This window comes from Sus scrofa, chromosome 5, assembly GCF_000003025.6.
Source record: "Sus scrofa isolate TJ Tabasco breed Duroc chromosome 5, Sscrofa11.1, whole genome shotgun sequence".
Taxonomy (NCBI): Eukaryota; Metazoa; Chordata; class Mammalia; order Artiodactyla; family Suidae; genus Sus; species Sus scrofa.
Genome location: NC_010447.5, coordinates 47747985 through 47772027, shown reverse-complemented (window position 1 = coordinate 47772027; position 24043 = coordinate 47747985). Strand labels below are relative to the sequence as shown.

The 24043-nt window shown below is 36.5% G+C and overlaps 1 protein-coding gene across 2 annotated transcripts in view; it reads left to right on the top strand.

Moving 5' to 3' along the window:
• Positions 1–24043, top strand: part of RASSF8 (Ras association domain family member 8) — a 117724-nt gene that overhangs the window by 75443 nt on the left and 18238 nt on the right. The window contains exon 3 of one of the 2 annotated variants that reach the window (XM_005653134.3): positions 23851–24014. In XM_005653134.3, coding sequence (XP_005653191.1) covers positions 23912–24014 — 103 coding nt within the window. In that variant the 5' untranslated portion in view covers positions 23851–23911. Of the gene's footprint in view, positions 1–23810; positions 24015–24043 lie in introns of both variants that reach the window. The other variant, XM_005653133.3, reaches the window with a different exon arrangement.

The following is a 24043-nucleotide window of genomic DNA, read 5'->3' as shown; positions in this document are numbered from 1 at the left end:
CAATAGAAAGATAAGTTGTTTATAGCATTTTTTTGGTTTACAGCATAAATGACAAGAATAGTGAACTTTTCCATATAGTTTTATATTTTTCCAATATATTCACTCTTCAGTTAAGGTATACTTTTAGTAAGTTATTATCTCTCATCCTAAAGCACATTAAAATGTTCTAGAATATGAATGGTTTCTCTGGAAAAATGGCATTAATTATCCAGATTTTTAGAGAGGAAATTAATTACATCATGGGCTGTTGGGTTTTTTTATGATAGACGCAAAATGAAAGTGAATATTACTCATCCTTATAAAGAGAATAAAGAGCCATGAGTTAGTTTGTTTTAAGCATATTTCTTTGTGGAGGTGAAAACTGTTTTTTTGTATTTAATATGCAAACCTGCTTGGTCTCTGTGAGGTTTGCTGCTAATAACAAGGACTAGAGTCAGACTCAGTTCAAATCTTAGTTCAATCTTGTACTAGCCATTTTGTGTCAGTTAACCTTTTATAGCCTCTACATCCTCATTTGTAAAATGGAAATGATAGCAGTATTTCTTCAGTGGTTCATTTTGAGTTAGCATGTGTGCCTGGCATAGAGAAAGCTCTTGGCAACTGCTGGTGGCTCCTTGCTACCACCATCTCATCCAGCAGGGTTCCTGGGGCTCACCCAAAGAGGTGGGTAAGAAGGAAGATGTTTTAAGCAGAGAGAACATTCCTGGGGCAGGGAGGCGAAGGGAGATATGGCTGCCTCACGAAGGGGAAGTGTAGTTGAGGAAGGGGCTGCATCGAGGTGGGAACATGGACTTTATCCTAAAGTCAGTGAGGAACATTCATAGATTTGAGCAGTAGAGACCCAGATATACATGAATAGCAAATGAATGAAGGAATCAATGAAAACATGAACTAGGTTGCTTTTGGATGCATTTTCCCTGAGAAAAAGCTAAGATGAAGAGATTGTCATTGTATCTGCTGTTTAGACTGAGTTTGAGCCCTGATCTCAGAGGAATGAGGTGTGGATGGCTTTATGCTTTCATCTTTTCAGTGTTTTCTGTTTTTTTTTCCCCTCCCATAAACATTTATTTATTTTTTAAAAGACATGTTAAATATATGAATAAGCTCTTTTTCTAGCCCAGGTGATACTCTTCTTAGCCAACTTTGAAGGTAGGGATGGACTCTGATTAAGCCATACAACTTCATTAAGCAAGAGTAAAACTGGCTAGATAGTCATGCCCACACAAGAGGGGTCAGTGCCTTAGTACAGCCTAGAGAAGAAGTTCATTAACCTTGCTTCTGGGAGTTAATAATTTTTACCAGTGTTATTGGACAATTGGAAAAATGCCCATTCAAATTTATGGAGAGACACTGGAGTAATCTTCATAAATCTCAAAAATAGGATAAAGGTCATGGAGACTAATGCAGATAAAAATTAAAATCAAACTCTTGCAATAAATAGAAAGTCCCTAGAAAAGTAAAAGCAGTCTACAGCAAACCAATTAGAACTCTACAGCTTGTTGGTGAATCTGCTTTATTTTAGTTGGACTTTAAAACAATTCTTTATCCAGTATCACAAGTTTTAATGGGTTCATTACATAGAAAAGATATAATAAATAATTTTGCTGTGTTTGGACTGTATCCTACCCTTGTTTGATTTCCCCTCCACTTCCGCTCTGCATTTTAATAAGGAAGTAGAAAGCAGGAAGTTTTGCAGAGTTCCCTGATTTTGAAATACAGACAGTAAATGCTAGAGGACAAGGAGTTGCTTAGCCTATCAGAGAAGAATAATGAGTAACTTTTAAGAAGATTATTTGTTTGATCATTTCCACTTTAAAAGATTTTAATTTTTGAAATGGTAAGAGTGATAAAAATTCTAGGTAGGGCATGGGGCTCTTTCTTCCTGCTCTTATGGACACGTCTCCCTTCTATCCCAGCCAAAGGCCACCATGTTCTTGGAAGCTATGTGCCTGTCCTGTGGCGTAAGGTAGATGGGAGACCATCCTAAAACAAAAAGCAGTTAAGTCTGGTGATGTAACATCCCATGTTTCAGTGAGTTCTAAATATTGCTCTAAAGTACCACAGACTGAAGCAGACTAAGCAGGAAATAGGGAATTCAGTGTAACCTAGCGCATTTCCTTAGAGTTGGTTAAATTCCCTTCATTTAATAGGCAGCAAGGTGAAATAGAAAGGAAACAAAGGCAAGAAACCTTTTCAACCTCTCAATTTAATTTAATGTGGAAAAGAGCAGAATGTGAAGAAAGTTGGTGCCAATTTGTATATTTTCATTTAACATGAGTAGTGTCGGATATCTCATTAAAAGGTTTCTCTGGTTTCCATGGTGTTTCTTTCTTCTTGCTTCTGTACCCACATTCTGACAAGAATCAGAAACAACTGACTTAATGAAATTTTAGATCAGTGGTGGTAGAAACAGTCTGAATATTCTTGGTGGATCAGACCTCTGTGATTGCATGTCAGGAGGGAGTCTGTGACTCAGTTTATAGATTCATCTCAGACCTTTTGACAATGACTTCTCTGAAGTGGAAAATTGTAACTGAAGAATAAATGCAAAATTACTCAGTAAAAATTTAAGTTCAGTTGTTCTTGGAAACTTTGATACTTATTTCAGTATTTATTATATTTTAGAAATTTAAATAAGCTATTTAGAACAACTTTTTTAGTGTAAGGAATTCTTAATTTCATTTTTATTTTAAAAGAGCCAACATGACTGTGAAACTAGTATTTAATATAGCCCAGAAGATTGCTAACTTGAGTCTTTTTATTAAAAAAAAAAAAACAACAAAAAAAACAACTTTGTATGTGTGTGGTTGAGTAGTATCTAATTGATCAGAAATTGAGGGTTTTTTTCCCTGTACATCTTGGAGTTTTATTTTTCTACTAACATCATTTACTTGTCTAATAATCTTTTTTAAATCCCCTTTTTAATGGTATGAAGTAGTTTGCATGGTGACATTATGGCTTTATACCCATCAAGAATGAATTTGGACACCATTTAAATAGTGGTCACCAAGGGCAGAGCAGTAGGAAGCAGTTGTCCCGGTGCCGGCAATAAGGGGCATTGTCTAGAGAATTTAGAAACAATAGTAAAACTAAGATTCCTAACAGCCCATCTTCCTTTTATCATCACCATGTTCCAGAGATTCTGAACATCAGTGATGCAACACTCTTCCTCACTTTGGTGAGTCAGTACCACCACCAACCGCCACTCCCTACCCTCTTTGGTATGCTCTTGAAAATGTGAACTCTTTAAAAGTACACTTAAAATTTCGTATAAGTTATTTTGTATCATTTTGGTATTTTTGTATACTTTGGGGGGTAGTTTGGGAAATAGGGTAGAGTTTATAATTTTTTTCTACCAAGATCCTGTTACTTATAGTTGTTGTCAGAATCTTCATCCCTTTTTAAAACATCCCCAAGTTGTATTTCATTAATAAATGTCTTGGTTTTCTTTCTATCGGATTTTTATAACCAGCAATCAGATTAGCGTTGAAATAACAAGTTTACCACAGTAAATTTGGGTAGTTGTTATCAAAAGCAAATTTGTTTCATAGCATGGACAGCTTTGTGTGGCTGCTAGACCTCCATAACAGTCTCTACAGCTGTGGGGAGTGGAGGGTGAGGGGCTGTGCATACACAAGTTCATGAACACACATTAAGAGATAGGAAACAGGAGGCAGGGCAAAGAGCTTCAGAGCAGTGGCTGCGTCTGAAATCAAGAGCTGCCTCTAAAGGTCTCTATGGTGTGCTTGTTTCCCAAGAGTTAGCAACTAAAGGAAAGTAATGGCTCCCCCAATATGAGTGTGAAACAATTTAAAGTTTTTCAAAGAGAGAAAGAAGCAGATATGTATTAAACGAAGCCTAGCTTGAATCTTGGCCTGAATTTGAGTGCATGTGATGTGTGTATATTTATGAATTCACCTCCTCTTTGGGATACTTCCTTTCTAGCCTACCTGCTTCCAGGTAGAGATGGTCTGTAATTAGGTCATATGTAGCATATGTGCTTGGGATGAACTAATGGCACTGTAGTAAAATAGTTTGTTCTTCTTTCCTACTTATGGTTTTATACTTTTATTCTTGAAGTGAAGCTTTGTTTCAAGATCAAAGTGTCAAAGGAAAACATGCTAAGTCCCCTTGGAAATAGAATAACTAGAAGCTAAAAAAAAAAAAAATGCAATGAAGGACACAAAGACAAATAAGCTGAAGTATGAGGTTTTGGCAATTTCCTGTAAGTATTTTACATTCTCAGTTAATTATAAGTGCCCCAGATCCTGCATAATTTTTGTGTTTTATACTTTGTGTTTGGAACCCCAGCTTCTGAGGCATGTTGGAAAGCCCAAAACCATAAGACTAGATATTGGGCTTTTAAATGTATCTTCAACATACACATTCATCATTGTTACCAGGGCATGTTAGGAAAAAAAAAATTACTTGTATAACCTGCTTTTAATTCCTAAGATTAATTTGGGACAATAATTCCGAATGCTTTGTTCTTTAAAAGGTTCTTGTTTAAAAAAAAATTTTTTTTTTAAAACCCACCTTTTAAAAGGAAGCGTTTTTAATTTGCTTCATTTCTAACTGGGTATAATTAGTGTTCAGTGAAGCCTCAACTCCCAGTTCACAAAACTGGGACATTGCTTTGTCTCTTGTTGGTTTTATTTAATTTGACTTTAGTGTCTTCACAATGAATTTATTGGCCTGATAAATTACTCCTTTGTTTTCAAAGACAAATCCTTCCTATCACTCAGGTCTCTGTCAGCCTTTTCTACTTAGGGATTTGTGGAACAGTCACAGATGTTTATTCTTCCTACAAAATTGTAGGGCTTTTCTTTTTTTCTTAGAAAATGTTTATATTCTTAAAGTTTGTTTCTGAGTTGTCTTTTCTTTCAGAAACTACTTAAGGGCACTCACCACATCCGGCATTAGACTCACAGGGGGCCAAGGGGACTTGATGGGTGTTCCTCGTGATTGATTGAATGGGGACCATGAGTCCCTGTGACATTGAGTGTACTGCTCAGGGTCAGGCTCAGAAGGTCAAGGAGGAGACTTCCACAGCATTTCCAGAAGAATTAGCTTTGCTAAGTGGGTAGGACCGTCTCCATTCCTTGGTTTTGCTTAGGCGGGAGTAAAGTGTCCTCCTCGTTGTTCATCTGCCGCTTGTGCTTCCCTTGTGATAATGTTACAATGGGCGATGTTAGGGGAGGGGTCTGAGTGGCTAGAGTCTTATGGTAGATTCCTCTTGAGGACTGGAGATTAGAGACCTGAGTTCTTACTTCTTTTAACTCTTGAGTGGATCACTTAACCAGCTGTTTCGGTGTTTTGCTTTGTTGTGGGTGGTTGGAGGGGGTGTTAAAAAATAATAGTGAGAACTGCTTTGCCTAACTTTATACCTTATCTAACACCTATCAACACTATTTGAAATTTTCTGGGTAGAAAACAGAAAGTGTTACCTTGGAGATGTGATGTTTCTCAAACTGTCACGTATTATCTGTGTGGAAAATTTCATGGTCTGCAAACAGCACTAGTAACTGATGATATCCATGTCGTCTTCCACTGATTTTTCTCATAGTATGATTTTTCACTCAGTGCTCTTAACCTGTTACCTTTGAAGGAATTTCTCTGTGAGCTGAGAGTGGAAGAGATGAATACTTTTGTATTTACTTGTTATTTAGTTCTTGAGTGAGTTTATTTAGAGAAAAGATTGCAACTAGTGGCTTAATTTAGAGAAATCAACTGATTTGCCTAGATTTAATGAGTAGCTATAAGAAGAAAAATAATATTTTGTTATTTGTGTTTTTCTATATAATCACATGTTACTGAATGTCTGACCCCCGATCTTCATGATTAACAGATATTATGTGAATCATATTGTTATTGAAAATTAAATCATAATTTTATTTCCTTGACTTTGATCATTCTTTCCACAAATCTGAGTATTGGATTCATTTAAACAGTGGCCCTTTTGTTTTGTTTTTGGCAATATTCTTATTTCTTTTGCTTTTTTAGTTATTATTGAATAATAACTTTAAACATGTTAGTACTCTTTATTTTAATTAATTAATTAATTTTTATTAGCCATACCTGCAGCACGTGGGAATTCCCAGGTCAGGTATCTAGTCTGCACCACAGCCGTAACCAGAGCCACGGAACCGATAAAACCAGGTTCTTAAACCCACCGAGCCACCAGGGAACTCCAGGATACCATTCGTATCCAGTATATGATTTAAAAAAAAGAAATTAGGGAGTTTCCGTTGTGGCTCAGCAGGTTAAGAACCCGACTAGTGTCCATGAGGATACTGGCCTCGCTCAGTGGGTTAAGGATCCAGCGTTGTCTCTAAAAAAATAAAATAATAATAATAATTTTAAAAAGGATGTTAGGACATTGTTTATCTCCTTAACATAAGATTTTCGATTCAGTAACTACAAGTGGTTGGTTCCTTGGATTTGAATTAAAAAAAAAAAAATAGAAACTTCATTCTCTTAGTCATTCTGACACTACTAGGTAAATTTTGAGTAGTGGAAAAATTTCCAAAATGAGCTCCAAGTTTGTGCTTCTAATAGTGCCTCAGTTGATTGGCTGTAGATAGCTCTTGACTGTGAAAACATCTATTCCTGTGTTATAAATGCTGAAACCTCCTTAATTCTCTCCCCCACCTCCCACCTCCTCAGCAGGAAATTCCTTAGGCCTTGAATCCTTGATTTCCAATATATTTGTGACATATCTACTCTTTATTAGACTGACTTTTTATTGTTTTCTGAGCACTCAGTATACTTATGTAAAATAACATGTTTATTTCTTTTTTTATATCGTGATTTGCATAGCCTTTTTCTGTGTGGATTTTTTTCATAGTCTAAAATTTAATTATTTAATCTATCTTCTTCCCTGAATATGTTGTTATCCATCACCCTTAAACACAAGCCATGAGTTTTCTTACATTAGTTTTCATATACATAGCCTTCATATACATAGCTTAATTGTTTAGTTTGTTCTTTAGAGGTCTATATATACTGTTTTGCTTCTTTGGGAACTCATATTATTATGGATTAATGGAAATTTGGGCAATCAGAAATGCATAAATCTCCTGGCTTTGACGTTGGATGGTTGTGTAACTAGAACAGTTATCTACTGGGTAATTCATTAATTAATGAGCATGTATTGTGTTCACAGCATTAAGTTATAGAGAAGGGGGAGCCTTGATTTCTAGTTTGAACTATAGTTAAGCAGAGAGAGAATGTGTGTTTGTGCATGTGCTTGTGTGTATGTATATACATACACACACATACATAATTTAGATACACACATATATGCACAAATATATACACATACATACATATGTGTATACACATGTACCATACATTAAAATACTAAATTGTAAAGTCTATATTAGTCTTAAAATGGAAGCATAGGACAGCCTGATATAAATGTGTACAATAATGCTAAAGAGATCCTATTTAAGAGCATAACTAGAGTATACGTAAGGGTTTTTTTTTTTTTAATTATAGTTGATTTATAATGTGACAGTTTTGAGTGAGTTTTATAGCTTTATTTCACCTCTGATACTTTGATATGTTGGATCTGTCTTCTCAGCTTTAGATGCAAATTTCTAATTTTGCTGGTGCTATACAGAAATATTTATTGCTTTTATAAATTCAAAATATCCAAAACTTATTTGGTAACTTTTCATTTATGGCAGAATCATACTAAGAAAATAAGTACTAGTTATTGTGAATGTTTTAGAACGTTTAGAGTCTAGTGTTAAAAATGAAGTGAGGTAATGAGGTTTATGTTTATTTCATTTAATCCTATCCTGAAATAATATTGTTATAAATCAAAAAAGGTTTATCTTTTCCCCACCTAAAGAAGCTAAACATAGCAATAAACATAGCAATTTAAGAACTTGTTGACTAAGAAAACAAATGACATGCTTGAAGGAATAGTTAGGAGAAGAGTATGTAGTGTTCACTCTGTATGTTACCAAGCTATGACATGGGAGAAGATATTAACCACTGTCTGTCTATCTGTGAGTTTATTTATCTTTATGATCTTAGACAAGTTATTCAGATAGGTAATTTATAAACTGGAATCTAAAAATGGCTTGAGAAGTCTGTGCTGTTTACTTTTATCAATTCCTTTGTTTTGAGTTCATTAGATTCCTTACATTCTTTTTATTAAAAACTCTCAGTTGTATGGTGGTGCTTGTGTTTCTTCTTAATGGCGACATTTGGCCTATTTTGATTAATTTGTTTTTAGAAGGGAAAAAGCTTTGCTTAAGTGATAAGGTGTTGAGAAAGAGCTGTGTCAGAGGAATTTTATACTACACTGATTTTTTTCCACTTCTGAGCAACATTAAACATTTTTTGCAGTTATTTTTCTATCTGCTCTTTCCTAAGTATGATTTACTTGCACATTTCCTTTCACTGAATATTTAAAAATTAGTATCCTTAAAATCTCTTAAATTAAATGTTTTATTTAAGATCACATGGAAACCACAAATTGTAGATTAAAACAATAGTATTCCAGGTATTGCCTTGGGATATTCTTAAGAATCTTACAATGTGGTGTAATATTCACAGTAGCATCATTAATGGTAAGATTTAGCATTTATTCCAGGATTTTAAATTAATACCTCAGGGCTTTACTGGGGCTAAAATACTAGAATGCCAATTTTGACACCTCTAGTTTCAGATTTAACATTTTCTCATTAGTACTCTGCTTTTTTCTCCTGGTTAAATGTAAACCATAGTTTCTGTCCCCCTGCGTAGTTAGCACCCGTGTTATTCAACAAACATATAGGGCACCCTCTGAGTGTCAGACACTGTTCTGAGGGTTCAAGAAGTAGAACCTGAGAATCAGAGGAATTAAGCAGATAAGCACTTTGAGAGTTGTCACAGTAAAACCAAAATACAGTGCTTTGGACGCACAGGGTGGGTGGGTAGTAAGTGGCTGGCCACCTCCAGGTCAGAACAGGGACTGAAAGGCTGGGGAAAGATGCCTGCAGGGAGGTTAAAGTGAGTTTCAAGGATGTGCAAGAATAGAAGCATTTTCCAAGGAAAGAGAGCAGCATATGCAGTGCAAAGATGCTTGAGAGGAGGCTATATGCAAAGAATTGAAATGTTTTGGTGTAAGGATGGAGAGTTGCAGCACGCTCAAGAGGTGGTAGATCTGTGACCGGTAAAGAGATTGGATTTTATTCTGAGGGCAGTGGAGAGCCATCAAAGAATTCTGAGCAAGCGTATGGAGTCAAATTTGTGTTAAAGAAAGATCTTCTATAGCACTAATGTCTAAAATGGATATGGATGGAAGGCAGAGGGACTAGTAGCAGGCAGTTGCAAACTGCAGCAGGTCCACTCCATCTATGAGTGTGCAAAAGCCCCAAACTGGAAACAGCCATGCTGTCCATCAGCAGTAGATAGATGAATGTATAATGGTATATTTATACAATGGGGAATCCGTCCTGCAGTGAGAAAGAATGAAGTACCTGCTGTGAAAAACATCATTACTGCAGCTCAGCAAACATCCCGTTACCAAAGAAACCAGACACCGCTTCATAGAGTATAGTCCCTGTGTACAAATTCCAAAAACAGGCAAAGCTGGTCTGTGATAGTAGAGGTCAGAATAATGGTTGCCTTTCCGGGAGCAGACAGGACTAGAAGAGGGACTCTTCTTGATCTTGGAAGTGATTAGACCAGTGTGTTTGCTTTGTGAAAATTCATCAGACATAAAATTTCTGAATTTTCCTGGAGTATGTTATACTTTGATTAACATATTTCTTTAAAACTCCCATTTTTCTTAACTGCTAGGTATATATACTATTCCAGTACTATTCCTAGCCCCCTTCTCTCTAGTAACTTTTTACCTTGCTGCTGCTTTCCTCCCACTTTGCACCTCACTGAGGCTAGGAGTGGGTTTTAGTGACCACTGGAGTAATCCTTGGTCACAAATTTTTACCCATTCCATGCGATGATACCTCTCCTGCAAGTGACCTTTGCCAAGGTAACTGCTGGATTAGCGGTGCTTGAGCTTTGTTCTCTATTCAGAAAATGTAGGACTTGATGAAAACATAAACAAATTGTGGAAATGAGATATACTAATGAAATGCAAATAAATTTATTTGAATATAACAAAAACTAGAGGCTTCCTCCCCACCCCAAACAAACAGTTTAACCTGGAAAGTGTACTGGGATTTTAAACAGTTAACTGCTCTAGTTGCTGCACTCTGCAGTTGAACCATTTATATTTATTCATGTGCTCTGGGTTAGAGGTATAGCTTTTCTTGTTCAGTATGAGTGCTGAGTGACAGGTCACTGCCATCTTTACCTTGATGCTGTAAATTCAGTATAGGGCAGGGACCAGGCCTAAGCCCAGTTCTTTAAATAGAATATTTTATTTCTGTAATACAGTATTGTAGAGGGCCAACTTTAGTCAGCATCACTGATCATATATACAGTAAATTTCATCAGGTCTTTTGCCCTGGCATTTTTTTACAGTTCACATCTCAAAATTAGCATCTGTTTTATCCACTGATACTGAATACCCATAAAGCAACACAGCACCTCCTGGACTATTTGAAGTCAAAAACTTCCACAGCTAAATGCAGAGCAGCACATTACATCTCTTTAAAGAGAATGGCAGCTAAAGACAATGTGAGGAATAAAGTATGGAAATTATGAAATAATATTATTTGTTTCTTTACACTGAATAATTAAACCCTTTATTGCAAATTTGCTACATGGAAAATGCTTATTGCATACCTCATTTTATTGTACTTCCCAGATACTGTGTTTTTTAAAAAATTGAAGGTTCTTGGCAACCCTGCATCAAGCAAGTTATTGTCACTATATTTCCAACAGCATCTCCTCACTTTGTGTCTCTATGTCACATTTTGGTAATTGCAGTATTTCAAACTTTTTCATTATTATTGTATTTGTTACAGTGATTGGTGGTCTTTAATGTTGTTATTGCAAAAATTTTAGACTCTGGAGTTCCTGCTGTGGTGCAGTGGATTAAGAATCCAACTGCAGCAACTTGGGTCTCTGTGGAGGTGCAGGTTTGATCCCTGGTCTGGCACAGTGGGTGACAGGATCTGGCATTGCCACAGTTGTGGCATAGATCACAGCTGCAACTTGGATTCAATCCCTGGCTCAGGAATTTCCATGTGCCATGGGTATAGCCATTAAAAAAAAAAAAAAAAAAAAAAAAAAAAAAAAAAAAAAAAGATTAAATTCACTGAAGGCTCAGGTAGTAGCAATAAAGTGTTTTTAAATTAAGGTTTGTACATTGTTTTTGTAGACATAATGCTGTTACACACTTAATAGACTCTCAAGTAAGTGTAAATATAACTTTTATGTGCACTGGGAAATCAAAAAACTTTGTGAGACTCACTTTATTGCAGTATTTGCTTTATTGCAGCAGTCTGGAACCAGACCCTCAATAACCGTGAGGTATGCCTGTAGCTTAAGATATCACAAAGATACACCTATTTTTATGTATCATCTAGGGAGTTCATTAATTAATTGACCTAGATTTTCTTCAGAAAATACATAGAATAAAAAAAATTATTTTTGACTCTTAAAGATTAAGGGAAAAACTACCTTTTCTCAAGTTGTTTGAATGAGTAGTTTTTACATTTTCTGTGAATTGAAATAGTTCTAGTTCAACAAAGATTCTTAGAGGTCATACATGTTTAATTTTCCCAAATATAATTTCTACCTTCCATACTCTTAAAGCATTTAGTACTTGTATCAGCTGGTTGCAGGAGAAGAAGGCATGGAGAGGCCAGGGAGCCATGAATAGCAGGAGGCAGTGGCCACTTGGTTGGTATGAAGGGACATCATAAAAGTCATAGACACAAACTAAGACCCATACACAGAAACAAACAATTCAGTCTAGGTCAAGGCCTCCAGCAGCCCCTGCAGTGCTCACTGTGAGCCAGTTCCTGATGGCAGTCGAGAGCCATTGGAGGATTCTGAGCAGGAGTGTGGAATCAAATTTGTATTTAAGAGAGACTAACTGTTCCACTTGATATACTGTGTCAATTAAATCTTAAAATTGAAGTTAGTAGAATATTTTACAGTCTGGCAGCCACTTTGACCCAGGAGTCAGGCACTCACTTTTTCCTTTTTATATTTATTTCTCATTTAATTTCAGTTTTCAGACTAATCTAAGTTAATATTGTTCCAAAGATTGGCTGACATCTATCCAAGTGACCTTGATCAAATGATTTATTTTGGTCAGACCTTAGCCTTCTGTGTTCAATGAAATGATTATACTAGTTTTTGGTCAGTGAGTTGCTAGCTCTGAAAGGCCAGGTATCTTATCCATTTGGTTTCAGTGAACTCTGTGAAACGAGTGATCTTTACATGGCTGGAGAAAGTACCACTGTGTGCCCATCCCACCCTGACATTTCTGAGTATCCACAGCTTCCTTGAACTTTCACCAAGTAGAGCCAGATTATTTCTGAGTGATATTGGTAGGCTTGTGACTTGGAAAGAAGAATACAGCAAGGCCGGAAATAGCAGAAAGAAAGAAAAAAAGATGCACATATTGAGGCGTTATTAGCATTTGTGTGGAATAATGGCATTCCAGTTAAAGCTTACTTACAGTTACCACCACTAGAGAGATTTCAGCCACCAGGAACTGGCTTACACTGAGGACTGTAGAGGCCATTGGAGGCCCTGACCTAGACTCAATTGTTCCTTTTTGTGTGTTGGTCTTGGTTCGTTTCATCATGTTTGTAACACCTCTTCTAACTAACTGAAGTGGCCATTGTCTCCTCCACCCAAAGCTGCCTGGCCTCTCCCTGCCTTGTTCTCCTGTGACCTTTTTCAAGTTATAGATTTCCAGGTTAAATTTCCAAGCAAAACATTTGCTTTATTAGTGTTCTGTCAGTTAGAGGTCAAAGAAGAATATAATCTAATAAAAAAAATGTCCTTTTTTTTCCATGGAGCGTTAGAATGATTTTACAAATGGTAACCATTTTGAGGAGATTAGGGAATAAGTGACTTTTGGGGGGTATCAGTATATTAGACTAGTAAAAGGAACTATTTAGAAGAAGAACTTGGTTTTGAGATTAGCCTGGGTTACTGGAAATACATCTCTCTATTCCCTAAAATTGGTAACCATAAAGATTTTACTTTTTTCTTAAATTATAATTATTACATAGAAATCCTGTATTTCTGCACAGAACTTTAATTGACAGGTCAAAATTTACCCAAACTGTTAGTTCATAAATAAGTACTATCGTCACAAAGTACTGTATTCCCCCAGATTTTTTTTTTTTTTTTTTTTTTGTCTTTTTAGGGCCTCACTACAGCATATGGAGGTTTCCAGGCTAGGGACTGAATCGGAGCTGTAGCTGATGGCCAGTGCCACAGCCATAGGAATGTGGAATCCAAGCTGTGTCTGTGACCTACATCAGAGCCCACGGCAATGCTGGATCCTTAACCCCCTGAGCAAGGCCAGGGATTGAACTTGCATCTTGTGGATGCTAGCCAGACTCATTTCTGCTGAGCCATGACAGGAGCTCCCCCTCAGATTTTTTATATTGTTCTATGACCAATTCAATATGTTCTATTTACACTTCTGAATATGGGAGAAGTCTGACTTCAAAATCATAGATACAGGTTTAACATTATATATGATTTAGAAAAATATAATTGTCAGTAAGCTATCTGGAGACAAGCTTTGAATAATAAACTCAGATGAAGATAATGGCTATTGTGACACTAAACTTGATGCTAAATGAAAGACTAAATTTACTAGGTGTTTATTTTAAAAGTTTATTTTTCTAAAAAATATAGTTCTTAGTAGAAGGATCAATATTTTTGTATCAGTAACTTTAACTTGATTTAAAGTTAATGCAGTTGACATTTTTTAATATGGAGCTAATATTAAAAATGGATGCTAATCCCTGTTAGCATTTCTAATCTCCATTTAAAACCATTGGGAGTGTTGGCTCCTCTTAGGTGCATGGTGTAGGTGTAACAATCTAAAATAAGATGTCTTTATTTTTAGATGCTCTGATGAATTAATATTTCCAAAATTTTGCTTTTCTGTTGACTTTTTCTTCAGTAAAAGACATTTCTAATTTTTGAAAGTTATGATTTTCATTTCCATATACCAAACAAACTTTTGTTGAATTCACACTTTGCGCTAAGCCCTGAACTGGGTGCATTTTTTAGAAAGACATTCTATTTCTCACAAATGCCACTTCAAAAATGATGCATCTTGACTTAAGCAGTAGACTCATGATTTGGACCTTGGTAAATGCTATTTCCACTAATCAATGTTCCCTTGGGAAAAATGGCTTACTCCAGAAAGTAGTTTTTAATGGCATGCATTTAAAGAGTGCTGGCAATCTCTAAGGTTTGTTTTATATTTAAAGCAGGAGTTAAAAATTACCACAAATATGCAAACATGTTTAGGACTCTGTAAAATAAATATGGACGTAATTTTCCAAAACTGGAGGAATCGGTTTTTGGTGCTAAAAAGTGAATCTGACCATGAGACACTCATTTTACTGGCATGTACATTTATTTTCATAGTTTCTCTGAATTAAAGTTGTAGTTTCTTAGCACAGTTTAGTTGGTTTACCCCTTTCTTTTTCTTTCTCTTAGAATGGCAAGTTTGTACATAATGTCTGATCTGTCTTTATTTATTTATTTATTTATTTATTTATTTTTTAAAGGCTGCACCTGCAGCATATGGAGGTTCCCAGGCTAGGGTTCAAATCAGAGCTACAGCCTATACCACAGCCATAGTAACTCAGGATCTGAGCGGCATCTTTGACCTACACCACAGGTCATGGCAACACTGGATCCTTAAACCCACTTATCGAGGTCAGGGATCAAACCTGAGTCCTCATGGATACTAGTCAGATTTTTGTTTCCACTGAGCCACAACGGGAACCCCTGATCATTATTTATTAATAGAAATAAATTTCCAGGAGGTGACAGATGAGATTTCTTAGTATAACTTAGGGCATTTTAAGAACATGCATTTGGGTACAGTGAATCCTTTGGAGAGGCCTGCCTTAGTCATTCCTTAGTTTTATTCACCCCAATTTTGGATATATGCCCCTGAATTACTAGGTCCATGGCTTTGGGAGAGTTAGTTCTCTGAGACTCACTTTTCTCACCTTTAAAATAAGGCCAGTGATACCTAACTCACTGAATCATGTGTGAGGAATAAGTGAGACACAGTGCCCTAGGCTTGGCAGGTAGTACGTACTCACCCACTCCTTGCCTCAATTGCAAAGTGATCCCTTGCACTTGTAATATTTGGGAAATGTTAAATCATTGTGTGTGTTTGAATCCTGTGACCTGAGGATGATGAATAATAGAGGAAAGAGCATGGGTTCGTTAGGCTTACTAATTAATAAGCACGTATTGCTTAGCATTGCGAACTTTTAAAAACACACTATTAAAGAAAAATCCTATGATTTTCAGACAGGTCTCTATAAAAAGAAAAATATAAGGCCCATCTTTAGAAAAGTAGTTTTTTTTCATAGCAGTGAAGACCTTTTGTGTAAGAGAAAGAGAAAGCCAGGATTCTATTAAATTTTCTCACTTGTTGTGTATTGTTCCTACAAGTAAAACTTCAGTGTATCCATCGCCACTGCTAAAGTGCCTCAAAATTAAAGGGCTGGCAGAACTCTTCATTTTCATGAATAAGCATTTTTTTAAATTTTTTTGTGTGTTTTTGTCTTTTTATGGCTACACCCACGGCATATGGAGGTTCCCAGGCTAGGCATCTAATCAGAGCTGTAGCTGCTGTACAGCTAACAGCAACACCGGATCCTTAACCCACTGACCAAGGCCAGGGTTCGAACCCGCAGCCTCATGGTTCCTAGTCAGATTTGTTTCTGCTGCGCCACAACAGGAACTCCAAATAGGCATATTTTCTAAAAGTTAGTGCTTTGTATCCTGTAGTATTTTAATACTTATAAAATATAGGTATTTTATAGGCATTTTGCCCCTTTCTACTCCCCAGCTCCCCATGTTAAGTCACTGGATAAGTTTAAGAGTTTGACCAGTTTCTCTACCTTGTGGTATCCAAACCTTTATCTTGCTGTGCGTTGCCTCCCAGAGATGACATTTCCCAAAATGTTTCCAAAAAAAGAGTTGGGCTAGGGAACCTTATTTCACAGTACATCTCACAGGACTGGTATTCTCAAGAATTCATTTTGGGAGGCCCTTACTTCTATTACTGAGGTCATCTTCCCTGGCACCACCTTTGACATTGGTTACTTTTTCATAACAACCCACTTTCTGTGACACCATTTGCAGAACTGCATTATAGGAAAATAACAGGTTTCTAAAAGCAACTCACGTTTAACTAGGTTTCAAAAATACAGAACAGGAGTGTCATAAACATTCATTACTTGAACATTGCAGTTCAGGCAGGTAACCTGTGACTGGTATCTGAAGCAGTTTTCAAAGCCTGTCACCTGCATCTACCAAATTCTATTTTTTAATCCCCTCCCTCTTCTCTAACATGTTCTCCCTCTCTCTTCTCCTGCCATGTGTTTCATCCTGTCATGCTCTTCAGGTTGTTTTTCTATCTTCACTTTCTTTCCCATTTCTACAGGCCACAGGTACCCATAGACATTTTTATCCTGACATCAGTAATCATTTGAACATTAAAAGTTAATACTTTTTTAGTTGGTTACAGTTATTCTATATAACTTCATTTAATTCCCACATCAAATTAGTTTTAGAATGAGATAATATAATCTCCCTCTTTAGTTTTTTTAAACCAGTTTTTCACACAAAGGAGAATTTTAGTATCTGATTATTAGTGGTTTTAATACATTCTATTCAGAATGTATTTTGCTCATGTGCTGAATCTCTTTCTCTGTGATGTAGAAAGAACTAGTGGCTAGCACCAGTATTGATTTAATTAAAGTAGCTAGCTGATTATGAAGATTTTATTTAACCCAATTTATCTATATACTGGTTTTTTTTTGAGGGGGGGTCATTTTTTAGGGCTGCACCCACATCATATGGAAGTTCCCAGGCTAGGGGTCGAATCAGAGCTGAAGCTGCCAGCTTACACCACAGCCACAGCAATGCTGGATCCGAGCCACATCAGCGACATACACTGCAGCTCGAGGCAACGCATGATCCTTAACCCACTGAGTGGGGCCAGGGATTGAACCTGCATCTTCATGGATACTAGTTGGGTTCATTACCACTGAGCCACTATGGGAACTCCCTGTATAATGTTTTTACAAAGAATTCTTTGACATGCAATAACCTCAGATATTGAGAGAAACTAACAATGAAGGAAATGTTAAAACTGGTGATAAGCCACCTGTGTCTTGTGTGTAGTGTCCAGGGAATGATGGGATCTGCTCAGCAGCTTGATAGTTGCCATCACAAGGAAGTTATAACATTTAGAGATTTGCAGTTAATTCTCATTAGTTGAAAGAGCCTAATCAGATCAACTAATCAATATATCACCTTGTTTGATGTGTTTTTCCATTTAAAGACCCTTTATTTAATGTATAATGTTGATTCACTAACATAGAATTCACAGCCAATAGCACAGTAATTCACATCTGAACCAAGCTTATCTAACAACACTTGTATTTCTCCATAAGTCACATCACAGGCTTTCTTGTCCTTAGGAACCCTAAACAGCACTTTTAGCACTCCGCTAGGGGGCCTTTTTAAACAGTGAAGTTGGGAGCTCTCATCGTGGTTCAGTGGTTAATGAACTTGACTGGCATTCATGAGGATGCAGGTTCGATCCCTGGCCTCGCTCAGTGGGTTAAGGATCTGGCATTGCCATGAGATGTCATGTAAGTCATGGATGCAGCTTGGATCTGGCATTGCTATGGCCGTGGCATAAGCCTGCAGCTCTGATTGGACCCCACGGGTGTGGCCCTAAAAAGGCAGAAAGATGACAACAACAACAACAAAAAGACATGTGGAGCCACCAACAAAAATACAAAAAAGTGACACTAAATAGACCGAGAAAAGGAATAGTGAAGATTGATTGTAATTGCTTTATTTAAGCACTGGTCTTGGGGGAACATGTCTCCACAATAAACGTGTTTAAAATTGAAATCTACTTGATTTACAATGTTTCAGATATACACCAAAGTGATTCAGGTTTTTTTTTTGTTTTTTTTTTAAGGCTATATCCCTATAATGGTTATTAGAAGATCCTAAGTACAATTTCCCGTGCTATAGAATAAATCCTTTTTGCTTATCTATTTTATGTATAATAGTTTATATCTTTTAATCCCATACTCCTAATTTGTCCCTCCCTCTCTCTTTTGGTAGCCATAAATTTGTTTTCTTTGTCTATGAGTCTGTTTCTGTTTTGTATATAGATTCATATGTATTATTTTTCATATTCTGTGTATGGGTGATATCATTTAGTAGTTGTCTTTCTCTGACTCGACCTCACTAAGTATAATATTCTATAGGTCCATCCATGTTGCTACAAATGGCAATATTTCATTCTTTTTATGGCTAAGTAATATTCCATTCTGTGTATATGTATGTATGGATATACACATTCACACATATACACACTCACATATACATACCACGTCTTCTTAAGCCAGTCATCTGTTGATGGGCACTAGGGTTGTTTTTATGTACTGATTATTGTAAATTGTGCTGCTATGAACATTAGGGTGTCTTTCCAAATTAGAGTTTTTGTTTTTTCTGGATATATACCCAGAAGTGGGATTGCTGGATGTTATAGTAACTTTTTAGTTTTTAAAGGAAAAACTGTACTGTTTTCCATAGTGACTGCACCAGTTTACATTCCCAGTAACAGTGTATAAAAGTTTCCTTTTTCCCACATCCTCTCCAGCATTTATTATTTGTAGACTTTTTGATGATAGCCATTCTGACCAGTGTGAGGTGGTACCCCATGTGGCTTTTTGATGTGCATTTCTCTGATAATTAGCAATTTTGAGCATCTTTTCATGTGCCTATTGGCCATCTGTATGTCTTTGGAAAAATGTCTATTTAGGTCTTATGCCCATTTTTGGGGGTGTTTGTTTTCTTCATATTCAGGTCTATGAGCTATTTATACATTGTGGTAGCACTGTTTGCAAATACTTTCTCCCATTCTGTAGGTTGTCTTTTCGTTTTGTTGGTCATTTCCTTTGCTGTGCAAAAGGTTTTAGTTTGATTAGGTCCTATTTGTTTATTTTTGGTTTTATTTCTTTTGCCTTGGGAGGCTTATCTAAGAAAATACTGCTATGATTTGTTTCAGAGCGTATGTTTTCTTCTTGGAGTTTTATGATGTCTTTTATTTAGTCTTTAAACCATTTTGGGTTTAGTTTTGTATACAGTGTAAGGGAATGTTCTAATTTCATTGATTTATAGTAGTTATCCAGGTTTCCTAATACCACTTGCTGATGAGACTGCCTTTTCTCCATTGTATAATTGTGTCTCCTTTGTCATAGATAAATTGGCTGTAGGAGCATTGGTCCATTAGACTTTTAAGATAATAAATGGTTCTTTGCTAAAAGAACACGTCTTCCCCAGTAGGAAGTTACTGAATAAACCTAGTTCTTCATTACAGAAATTATTAAAATAATAGTTTGAATATGGAAACCGCACAATGAAAATGGTAAATGAACTATATTAATAGCCTTGCCGTAGAAGCCTACTTCTACCTACATCACTGTTTCCATGGAAAAAATGTGTTCCAAATTCCAGAGGCCTCTGCTTCCTGGGTCGTTAGTTCCAATGATGACCAATCCACCACACACACCTACAGTGTAGGACTTCGGTTTTCCTCTCTGGTCTAGTTCTGGGGCTGGGAGCAGAGCTTAGGAGTTGGACTCAAAGCGTATAAAGGGGAGAACAGGGGAGTTGCCGTTGTGGTGCAGAGGTTAATGAATCCGACTAGGAACCATGAGGTTTTAGGTTCGATCCCTGGCCCTGCTGAGTGGGTTAAGGATCCGGCATTGCTGTGAGCTATGGTGTAGGTCGCAGATGAGGCTCAGATCTGGCGTTGGTGTGGCTGTGATGTAGGTCGGCAGCTACAGCTCCAATGAGACCCCCTAGCCTGGGAACATTCCATATGCCGCTGGTGTGGCCCCCAAAAAGACAAAAAAAAAAAAAACCAAAAAGCCGGGGGGGAGAACAGAGTTGCAGCTTTAAAAGAGAGTACTAGGGGCTTCTGCTGGGAAGATAGATTCTTCAAATGACTCTCTTGAATAACTGATTATTAGGGAAGCAAGGGATGATTCTTAGTACAGCCCCAAACTTGACAGAAGCCATATTCTTTAAAAGTGGGACTCTTAGAATAAAAATTTGGACTATAGGTTTCATTGATCTGATCCATAAAGACATTTTCTCCCCTCCTTAAGTGTTCAAGTTTGAAAAATCCTTAAGGATTCAAGTTTGAAAAATATTATTAGTGATGTTAAAAATGTAGATCCCAATCTGCTCTGTGATGAGCTGTGGTAGGAAGTCTCTGATCAAGAGGATAAATACCCTGCAAGTTTATATTAACTAGCAGTATTGTTTATACTCAGTGTTTTCACACAACACTACTATACTCTTAATATTTATCAGATGTACATGTGTTTTATGTTTGCTTGTATTTATTTAATGATTAAAAGTTCAAGGTGAAACAGTGATCATTCAGATAGGAAAATGTGTTATGGTATACTAAGTGTTTATGAAGTTTCTTTTGTACGATGGTTTCTTTGAGAGGAGGAGAACTTTTAATGAGATCTGCTGTCTTTATTATTAGGTTTGTCAAATTTAGTATCTTTTTAAAAATAATTGTGTTTATTTTAATTTTTAAATTTGTAATACAATTTTAAAGGTTCCTTTCCATTTACAGTTATTACAGAATATTGGCTATATTCCCAATATATCAATGAGTCTGCTTCTTTTTTTGTTATACTCACTAGTTTATTGTATTGTTTAGGTCCCCCATGTAAGTGATATCATATGGTATTTGTTCTCTCTGTCTGACTTATTTCACTTTGCATAATGCCTTCCAAGTCCTTCCGTGTTGCTGCAAATGGCAAAATTTCATTCCTTTTTATGGCTGAGTAGTATTCTTATTATATATGCAATACCACATCTTCTTTATCCATTCATCTGTTGATGGACACTTAAGTTGGTTTCACATCTTGGCTGTTGTAAATAATGCTGCTGTGAATATTGAGGTGTACGTATCTTTTCAAATTGGTGTTTTTGGTTTTTTCAGATATATACCCAGGAGTAGAATTGCTGAGTCATATGGTAGTTCTCTTTTTGGTTTTTTGAGAAACCTCCAAACTGTTCCGCAGTGGCCGCACCAATTTACATTCCCACCAACAATGTACGAGGGTTCCCTTTTCTCCGTATCTTCACTAACGTTTGTTATTTGTGTTCTTTTTGATGATAGGCTTTCTGACAGGTGTGAGGTATTATTTCATTGCAGTTTCGATTTCCATTTCCCTGATAACTAGTGATTTTTTTCAGCATCTTTTCATGTGCCTGTGTTGTGTCCTCTTTGGAAAAATGTGTATTCAAGTTTCCTGCCCACTTTGTAATTGAGTTGTTTGTTTTTTTCGTGTTGTGGTGTATGGGATATTTATATATGTCGGATGGTAATCCTTTATTGGTCATATCATTTGCAAATTTTTCCTCCTACTCAGTGAGTTGTCTTTGTTTTGTCAATGGTTTCTTTTGCTGTGCAAAAGCTTTTAACTAGGTCCAAATTCAATCTTGTAATGAAACACAAGGGACTGTGTATTAAGTAAATTTTAATTCAGCTGAGTTTTGAAAACTCAGAGGTTTTTATTTTATTTATTTTTTAATTTTTTTTTTTTTTTTGTTTTTTAGGGCTCCACCTGCAGCATAGAGAGGTTCCCAGGCTAGGGGTCAAATTAGAGCTACAGCAGCTGGCCTACACCACAGCCACAGCAACACAGGATCCAAGCCATATCTGCAATCTACACCACAGCTCACAGCAATGCTGGATTCTTAACCCACTGAGCAAGGCCAGGAATTGAACCTGTGTCCTCATGGATGCTAGTCAGATTTGTTAACTGCTGAGCCACAATGGGAACTCCCAGAGGTTTTTATTTTTAAAAATAATATTAATTTAATATGTTATATTAATGTTTGGCCACTTTTTAATCTTAATTTATCCCAAGAAAAAATAATACATACTCTATTTTTAGTAAATAGAGTGCCTGTCAGGAAAAAGAAACAAATCTTGTCAGAACTCTTATGTTTCCTTTCCTTAAGCATTCCCTAAATGGATTAGGGACAGTAGCATATAAATCTCTTATTTGAAATTTGGCGTGCACACCAGCCTATATAATGCTCAAAGAAGTCTAGCTGTAAAGGAATTTTTAAACTTTTGTTTTCCTGGATTTCTTACATTCCTATGGCTTTGGAACCCTTTTCCACAGAAACTGTACCATCTCCTAGTACTTCACAGCTGAGGAGCCACAGTTACAGGAGTCAGCTTGTAGGCAAATGGCCCTTTCCCTGGGCCCGAAGGGGATTTATGAAACCGCCTCGGCACTGCACTGAAGGCAGGGGGGGATCAAGCAGCTCACTGGGAGATTAACAGTCCTTCCCCTGATCTTCAGAGTAACAAAAAGTATTTTTGTACCTTCTCTTTATTCTCCTTCACCTCATATGTGTTCTGACTTGTCCACCCAGGTGACCAAGTGGCCTAAAATTGTCTTAGGTTCTTTAAGAAAATGTTCAAGGACTAAGTTACTATTCGTAGTAAATACTATTTTATGGGAAAAGTTTTTATTGTTTTTTAAATAAACTGTTTAATGAGTTTAATCTTGAAATGCCAGTGCCATTGTAAACCTTTAAATAAATTTTAATGTTTTCTCTAAGTCAACATTAATTACATCTCATAAACTTTAACACTTTTTTAAAAACAGCAAAGAAATGGGAAGACCTCAGGACAACGAACAAACAAATCATAGATTGATAAAGATTTAACACAGGAGGAGTAAACCCACAGGCAAAAGGATTCTGTGTAATTAATTTTAGTAGGCTAATAATAACATTCAAGTCAATAGAAGAAATCAAGGCATTTGGTTTGACCATATGAGAATGTAAAATTTTCTGCTTCATTTATAACACAGCTTAACACAATATCAGACACTGGGGAAATATAGCAAGTAAAACAAAAGGTTAAGGTTTGATCTTATTAGAATAATGCTTAAATTTAAGGAAATTATCAAGTTCCAATTAAATAAATGGGAAAAAGGATAAGCAGTTCATACATGGGAAAATTGTCAGCCAACAAAGGAATTCATTTTCTTCAGTGAATATTTTCTGCACACCTGTGCCTTATTCTACTGGTGTTGGAGTTTCAGGTGAAGGTGATACTCTCAATCCTTTGTCAAAGAGTGGAAGGCAGGAGACACATGGAGCAAAGAAAGCCTGACTTAGGAAGATGCCTTTACAAATGCTGGCAAGGCTGTGGAAACTGCTTCAGTTGTTTATGATGCTTAAAATGACAACTTTTTTCCTTTTTTATTTTTAACCTCAGAAATTATCCTAATGAAATAGATTTTATTTTAAAAGAAACAATTTATATGCTGAGCTTGGTCAAGGAAATAGCTTGCTTTAGTCAATGGAGAGTGACCTTATCATCAGTATTCTAATTGTGAAAAAGTACCATGAGATGTCGTAAGAGGTGGCTCTAGCTGTGTTCAGCTGCTAAATTCAGTTCTGTAATAAGTAAACCTATAGTCATTAATGGTGGTAGCATTTTGATATATTAAAATCTGTTTTGGTAATATTTACTTATGAGAAGTGTTAAGATTCATTTTATTAAAAATGTTTTTCCCTCTTTTTAGCTCACTGCACAGACTCTCTGCCTTTTCCATGTTTTCCTAGAGAAATGACCTGATACCTTGATGACCAGTCTCAGGGCCCTTGGGTGACTGGCTGGGGCACCATGGAACTTAAAGTATGGGTGGACGGAGTTCAGAGGATTGTTTGTGGGGTCACTGAAGTCACAACTTGCCAGGAAGTTGTCATAGCCCTAGCTCAAGCAATAGGTAAGTGAACTCGCTGGGTATCTGAGATA